The following is an 8,610-nucleotide window of genomic DNA, read 5'->3' as shown; positions in this document are numbered from 1 at the left end:
AGTATAATATCTATACGTGCAGGTACACACATGCCAGCGAGCTCCATATTATGCGTGGTATGTAGGACAGAGTCAGTGATTGCTCCGCTTGAGTTTACAGACACTGTATATACTCGAAATGATACGTCAAGAAGCATTAGATATGGAATTAGGATGCAGACGAGATTATTCACTTAGATATTTGAGAGGAACGTTATCTATCTCGTTACAATTGGATAAAAAGAAATAGAAAAATAGTACAAATATACTTAAAAAAAATATTTTTTTAATTATTGTGAATATTTCTCGTATCCAATTTTTCGGCGCTTTAATGTGTTATTAATTCCGAATATCTGTAAACTCGTTTCTCCTCGAAAAACACGTTTCCAGTGAAACTCCCACCCTGGTGAAATCCCGAATTTTCCGATCGATTAAAATTAATTCAGGAAAGTTCCTGATTATTTATGTCGCAAACTTTTGCCGTTAGGTGGAAAGACGAGGCGACCCCTCGTCTCCCTTTTATGTCAGCTAAGGCACTTTAAGTATGCACTGTCGCCGACGTCCAAGAGATCTAAGTTTAGCGAGGTGCCGGCCGCCTGAGGGGGCTGTGGGATCATTAAAGCGATCAACTTTTCAAAGGCCCCCGCGAGCACCAGCCCAGCCATTATGGGAGACGTATAACAGACATAGAATTTTAATACTGGCGAAAGAAGGAAACGAGAGAGAGAGAGAGAGAGAGAGAGAGAGGACGAGGAAGAAGGAAGAGGATAAGTCGGTCGCATTTTTACACGTTCCGCTTCTTCGGCCAAGTAAAACTCGCATCGGGTACCGTAAAATCATTAGGATAATCACGTTCGCACACGCCAATGAAACTGGCCGAATATCGAATTCTTAGCCGGAAGATTGAAAATTCTCCGAACGTGTGGAACTCTGCCAACTCTAATAACTCGCCTAAAAATGCGGCAGTGCCTTTACGAGGGCTGAGCTGAGGTTTGCCTTCTGTTCCCAGTAAATGCGAGATTATTTTATCCCCTGCCGAGTATCCCAAAATGAAATTGCAGGAAATAAGAAATTTAATATTAAAAACTGAAATAGAGGGCGTAATCATAAGTTTTAAAAAATTACGAAAAATAAATGATAAAAAATTTTACACATTAAAAAGTTAATATGACCGAGTATGACACGTATTTCACGACAATTCCGACCTCGTTTATTTGTTCGATCTTAAAAAATTTGATTACTCGTCTAGAGAGGAAGTCTTCTTGCCATTTTGCACCGTTTAGATGAGCTATGAGCGGAAGTTTGATTCAGGAAACCTGGTTCCGCCTTCATTCTATCTCGAGCTCGCGCTAATGGTGCCTAACTCAATTCCAAGAGGTCGAAGGTTGGACACGCGACTTGGCGAACTCGTAACTCGACTTTCGAAAAAGCCGACTCTATTTCTCGTGAGAGGACATTTAAGTAAAAATTATCTTGTCAATGGAACAAAGTAAAAATTGTGAAAATTGTATTTCAGTATACATGCTACAGTAATTTAGTTCGCAAAATACGCTAAATAGTATTTTATAGAAAAAAAAAGCCAAAAAAAGACATAAATATTAACACATTCACAAGTAAAGACAATATTTAAAAAAACAATTATATTTTTGTATTTTATAAAAATTTATAGAATAAAAAACACTAAATATAACTAGTGTTTAATAGCAGTATTTGTATGTGAATTTTTAAAAACATTTTCCACTCCGGCATTGTTTGAAGAATTGGAAAATGTTTTTAAAGATGTACTTTTAAAGATGATTATGGCTGTACAATATCGGCTAAAAAATTTTTATCATAAATACGCTCAATTGAAATCAACTTCAAAAAACAAAACAAATAATTTTACTTATAATAGCTTTATACAGTAAAATTACCATATTTTGCTGCAAGCAAATGATTTTTAAATGAATAAATGAATCCAAATAAACTTTTGCACGAATATTTATTAAAATTTTGTTAGTATATATAAAAACTTTGATTTAATTTGTAATGCTATGATCTCATCAAATTTGCAAACAAATATTGCAAAACGCAATTTACAAGAATTAAGGCAAACAAAACATTAAATTAATCAATCAAAAAACTCTGCTCCAATTTTACAGATATTCAGACATAATAATAGAATAATCTACGAAATTTTTATATTTTTTACAATGCTTTAAGTGATTGAGAGATGATACATCCTTAAAAATTCATATACAAATATTATTAGGCATCAATCTAACCTCGATCGTTTTTTTATTTATTTGATTTATTTATAGAGTTCAACTTATTATTTATTAAAATTATATACGTCATACTTGTATAATTCCGCAATTTGCTTTGGTATACTACAATATTTCTTTTCACAGGCAGATAAATATCGAAAAATTTACGATCAATAAAATAACAACTGATAAATTTTTATGTTCGGTACTAAATATACGGATTAAAGAGCGGAAAAGTGAGTAAGCGCTCAAAAAATTGTAGACGCCCGGTTGACAGTTTCTACAAATTAAACACAATAATGAACCTTATATGCCCTTTCAAGATCGCCGGCACTTACCAGTGGAAACGAGGGATCTTTTTCTTTCAATGAACGATAGCACCGCCTTGAGGAATTCAATGGTAGGGCATATAAAAAACGTGCCGGTTTCCTTTGCCCTAATCATCTCCACGCGGGACCACCGAGCAGCTAACTTGATTCTGACAATTTGTACACTCGTTCTAGTCTTACGAACACTCGATTGCGTCCCAGATAGAAGACCGGATTACAGATATTTATATTCAAGAGCTACGAGTCGTTAAAAAATCGCAAGCATTTCCACAACATATCCGGAACAGACAAAATGTCAGAAATTAAACTAAGATAGTTTAAATTTCCCTGCAAAATTAGATACAATTAACTTTTATTACATCTCCTCAGAAAAATATGGAATTTATGTTTGGATTTAAATTTTATTTGAATACGAAAACTCTTCTAACTTTAATCTCAATGTACTCTTTAGTAATGGTAAACAAAGAATATATATATATAAACACACACAGCAAAATACGAATCTGGTGCAACATATTGGTAAATTGAGAATATTTCAATATGTTTTCACATCCCACGATTGTTGCAACATAACACCCTAACCGATAGCGTGCGCAAAATAGTATTTTATTCGGGTTATACCGCGTGGTATCTACATAAAACCGTGTTTCGTGATATTTCTGTACACAATGAAACTGTGCAATCGATTGGCCTCGTAGACTGGATGCAACTCGACAGAATGCATTTATCCATTATTTTTCCGACGTTTTGTAAAATCGACGACGACGTTCGACCTTTCGGCCCACGCTACTATATATCAACGCTTTTAGTATACAGAAGGATCTTTCACGAGTTCGTCATATCATCGTCGCGGCTCGCGACAGATCTCGTGAGAAATATGGAAACAGACCATTATGTACATACACACATATATATATATATATATACCGACATATCCGATCGGATCCATTTGTCCATCCGGCCGAGGAGCAGGCGGCAGGAAACGCGACTCACACAATTCGGGAGATATAATTTTAGATAGAAACGTAGACCGCGTACCACCCTCGCATGAACCTGATACACCCACTCGCTATCAGCGATATTTCAACCCCCGTGCGGGGTAGAATTTACGTCACGCGTCGCGATCGTCCTATTTTACGCGAGACTACATTACGATTCGTTTGAGATAAAAAGCATCCTCGTAAAAGAGGCAACATTATAAATTAATGTTCGCGAGATCTGGCGGAAAACCATGTGGGTGGTTTCCTGTAGATAAGAATATCGAGATTATCGAGGAAAAATTTAACTCGGACGTGTCAAGGAGATATGTCGAAATGAATATAAATTGCGCGTGGGATATACCTGTGGAAATCTTTCAATCGTTTCAATTAATCTATTCTTGATATTGGTTTCTTCTTTCTAAATGCAACCTTTTCAGAACATTTTTTAAGCTTGGCCTTAGTCTTTCGTCCGCAATCGTATTTTTATCCCCTCCATTTGCAATCTAGATTTTTGTTTCCAGCCCAAGTTCTTTTACTATTCCACGTTTAGAAAAAAATTTAAGGTTCATAGTTTTCAATATCTTTATTGCATTATCAAATAATTTTTAATTCAAATTCACGTTAAAGCCTTTATTTAATAAAAATTGAATTTCAATAAAAATATGAAAATAAAATTTGAGAATAAAATTTCGTTTATTGTGTCAAAAATTGGCAGTTAAAAGATTGACGTCAAGAGGGTTAGGATAATATACATCAAATACAGGATATAATATACAGGATATAATACATCAAATTGAAATAATGTCGGATTTTCGCCGAGAAATGCATTCAGTATATATCGTACGAGAAATTGAGCTCTTCGAAATTATACCGGTTTCAATTACCATGTGTATGATGTCCGATGGGATCACAGGACATTATGGAGCCCCCGGACGAGTGAGAGTGATAGCGAGATAGATTGGGGATCGCAGTGCGTCATTTGCGCCCGTTAACGCGACACCTCGACCGAACTGGAGAGCAGCTGGTGGCAGATTTTCAACTCGGAAACCAACACAGGACATGGATCCCGCCGCTACGGAGACCGGAAACCGTTTGCAGGGTCACGACGACACACGAGCCATTACAAGGACGAGGCAAAGGGATTAAATCGAATCCGCGATTATGTCACGTGTCTGTTACGCTTCTCCCTGCTGTCCATTGGATGTTTCGATTAGCCCTCGTGCTGCGACAAAGATATTTCGGAAGAAAACTGTCTCATCTAGCGTCTTTTCGAGATAGATAATGATGAATCTAACGCATCCCATTTCTATTGGCACTTTTGGTGACAGGTTGAACAAGATAAAATTTTGAATCTTCTGTAATAAAAAGTGTCTACGATTCTTGCCAAATTATGTTCTCCCAATTTTGAGAATCATTTTTTATTACAGAAGATTCAAAATTTTATCAAATTCTTCTTGTTCAACCTGTCACCGAAAGTGTCAATAGAAATGGGATTAGCTATTGAGATAAATGTCTCTTTCCTTCTCTCTCTTTTGCGCGGCGTTCCTTATTATCCTGCCGTGATGTATAGTATAAGCTGCTTGCCAATTTAGGGATTAACTTTCGACACCCTCGCTTTTCCGGTGATCGAGTCAGCGTTTCCGAGAACTGAAATCCTAACGCGGGTGAGAATTCCAAAGGGAAGGAGAGGTAAAGGAACGAGTTAATCGTCGACTGGAGAACAGGGAGGCTGAAAGAGTGTTAAGGTTCTCGTCTGGTACCCGTGCCAGTCATCTCTCAAGTTTCTTCTAGCTATTCTCCTTTTCTCCCCCCCCCCCCCTCCATTTTACCCCATCCTCTGCATCCCTTTTCTTTATTCGCTAATTGTTTTCCAACGTTGTCGTAAACAAGTCGCCGTTCCTAAAGAGTCTCGTAAAACAACCGTGGAAACGCGAACCTCGGCTCGTTTGTAACAAGTTGACCTATTTTAGTCACAACTCGGGACTAATTACCTTTCAACCCCGCGGAGCGACGAAGAAAATGGCGGCGGTCTTAATTCTCAAACGGCGTACAATTTATTATATTGCGATAGAATTGAGATTGTATTGAAGGTGAAATTAATCACAGTGTAACTTCCTTTCAATTATTCACGGCCAAAGCTTCTAATACTTGCGTCACTCGTTATATTTTACATATACTATACTATACGAAAAATGTAAGTAACAGTTATAAGATATTATTCAATAACACAAAAAGTGCAACGTTTAGAAATATTACGACATTATTTTCCGCGTCACGTCGTCCGTACCCTTTTTCTCTAACTTTTGTTATCACGACGCAGATGCTGGACGTTAAGGATGGCGGAAGAGGGGTGTTCGTCTGCAGCAGCCCCGGTCCTGATCCTTACACATCGCAGGACCTTTATAATCCTGTCTACGAGGAGCTCAGCAACGGTAAGTGCCGATAATCGATGTTTACTTTGGCCGGCTTTGTCCGGGTGTCTCCTTTTACGCGTCGTAATTTTTTTATGGAAAAAAATCTCGGCGGAAAATCCTGAGAGTAACAATGCGACAGTGCAGAAGGAAAAGTCAAAATTTTCACGAAACGATTTAATTTTAAAAAGATGAACTCAACGCATGAGAGAAATCGAATTTATCGTAAGGTTGTTTTAGATTTTATCTTATAGTTTTCACATCGGTTGAAAAATAATAAAATAATACTTTTGTTTTCCTACAGATAAAAGATAATCTTGGCAAAAGATTATCTATAGGAATTCTAAATAAAGAAATAAACCTTATTATTTTTCGACTGACCAGCCAAAACTTTATAAAGATAAAATCTAAAACCAGCTATTGAAGTTACGTGGGAAGAACGATATTGTTGAAATATATAAAAATTTAAATAGATTAATATAGATACAGATCTGCAAATAATTTTTTGGACCATCAAAATAATTATGTAGAAAACAAGTATAATGAGCATGTTGCAAAAAATTTTAATATTCTAGCAATCAGCTTGAGCGTTCTACATAATTATTTTAATAGTTACAATAAAATTATTTTTAGATTTTTCGATTCAGTAAAACGACTCTTTTCGCACACTGAGAAAAAAAAGTGAGTTGTTAACTTGATTAAATGCGTTCATAATAATTCGTAATAATTATTTAATTCAAGTTTTGTATATTTGTATATTTAGGTTAACAAAATCTTATAATATGTGTATAAAATAGGTCAACTTCTTTGAATTAATAAATATTTGCTTAACAGCCCGGTGACCATTTTAGTTGAATCAACTAATATTTTTTTGAAAGAGCAACTTTTTTCTCAGTGTATACTTCAAAAAAAAGAACACTTATATATAATAAATACTATCACATAAATAATACCATTAATAAATTTTAATAAATTATCTTAACTAAGCACATTTTCATGCGACTTTTATAATAATCGACGAAACGATAAACGAATACTTCGCGAGATCATCAAGCTATCCCGTTGCCTTCTCGATGAAACCCTAACGTTCCCATGCAAACGCAAATCACGCACTCTCCTTTTAGATGAGACTCGCCTCTGAAGACGCTGGGGAGTATCCTCGGGGTCGAACATGCCCGCGGGAAACGCATAGGTACGGCACGAGTATACGAGTTTTCGAAACGGTGTGTCCGTCTGTCGGTTGGCTTAATACACGATTAACATGCGGCTGCGTTAAACTAGCGTTAAATCCCATCGACTAACGCGCACTTTGCGATACTTCCTCTTGTGTATTGCCCCCTCCCCCCCCTCCTCCTCCTTTTTTTTATTTGTTCCTGGTAACTGCGGGACTGCATTTATCAGAATAATCCGGCAGCTTCGCGTGCATCGCGATTTACGGGAAAGTCTGCGGCGTAGGAGATTTATGAGGCAAAAAAAGAGTCGATGGAACTTTTTAAGGACGTTGATACGAAGGATTTTGGAAGCGAGAATCTGCGTGTCGCAGAAGTTCCGGTCTGCGGAGTTCAATGAGTTCGCGAGATTGAAAATGTGCGAAAAAGAAAGATGGGATTTACGTGAATAGAAATCTATAAAATTGGAAAGGGATAAATCTCTAGGGTGAAAAATGAGAAATAGGATGGAAATATATATAAGAGCACAAGAGCACATAAATTTTTAAATTATCGAGAAAGTTGATGAAGATCTTTGTGATCTGAATGAAAGCATAAAATTTACATATGAGATCTGTGCTCTGCAAGATCAAATCTGTGTGATTTCGAAGTAATTTTCATACTTTTAGAATCCTGAGATTCAATATTTATTAAGAATTTACAGGAGCAGGTATCTAAACATCTAAAAATATACATATATACTTAAGAGTCGACAAATTTAAAAAAAATAAAGATCAACAAAACGTACAGTTCACGATACTAATATCTTTCTCGTAGAGATGTAATCCAAGTATGAATTTGTTCAACAAACGAAAATCTGATAAACGCAGTTTTACGTTGCATCTTCTTGTCTGTTTTTTTTTCTCATAATTTCTTTAAAATTCGTTTCTCCTCCCTGTCTCTTTCTCTCTTCCTCTCTTTCCCTCCGCTCTTCTCCGCCGTCGTGTATTTTACCGAAGGAAGATAAGCATGACACGACCTCTGACTTATACTTCCCATTAGTTGGACGGCTAATTAGTATGGTGATGAGGCTTTCGACGTTTGACGAGGACCTGGTAATCGAATATACATGCTGCACCGCGTGCATTAGTCGTAACCACGGGCTCGGCCCGCGTGTATATACGCTATGTACGCATCCACGTTCTCCAGTTTCGAAACGAGAGAGAACGTCGATCTCGAAGAGGGTGGTCCTGTCCCTTACGGGCTTGTAAAAACGCCAGAGAATTTAACGGATCTACTCGGCGATCACGTCGACGAGGAGGATAACTCGCGCGTTACAAAATTCATGGAACTGATCAAATTGAACCCTGCCAAAACGAATTGCCTCTTCTTGACAGGATAATTTCCAGTTGCGAAAAATACTTTTAATAATTGTCAAAATAATTTCGAAACATATATTTCTTTCACATCTTCCAAAACATTCAACCTCTAACTTATTAATCTATAATTATTTTATA

At 36.7% G+C, this 8,610-nt stretch overlaps 1 protein-coding gene across 1 annotated transcript in view; it reads left to right on the top strand.

The window, feature by feature from the left end:
• The window catches only part of LOC108753375, a 118,351-nt gene that overhangs the window by 104,992 nt on the left and 4,749 nt on the right, over window positions 1–8,610 (top strand). The window contains exon 5 of the mRNA XM_018494906.1: window positions 5,855–5,966. Within this exon, the coding sequence (XP_018350408.1) occupies window positions 5,855–5,966 (112 nt within the window). The remainder of the gene's footprint in view (window positions 1–5,854; window positions 5,967–8,610) is intronic.

Source organism: Trachymyrmex septentrionalis, unplaced genomic scaffold (assembly GCF_001594115.1).
Source record: "Trachymyrmex septentrionalis isolate Tsep2-gDNA-1 unplaced genomic scaffold, Tsep1.0 scaffold69, whole genome shotgun sequence".
NCBI classification, from domain to species: Eukaryota; Metazoa; Arthropoda; class Insecta; order Hymenoptera; family Formicidae; genus Trachymyrmex; species Trachymyrmex septentrionalis.
Note: the sequence above shows the minus strand (reverse complement) of the source record. Positions and strands in the feature narration are given on the sequence as shown.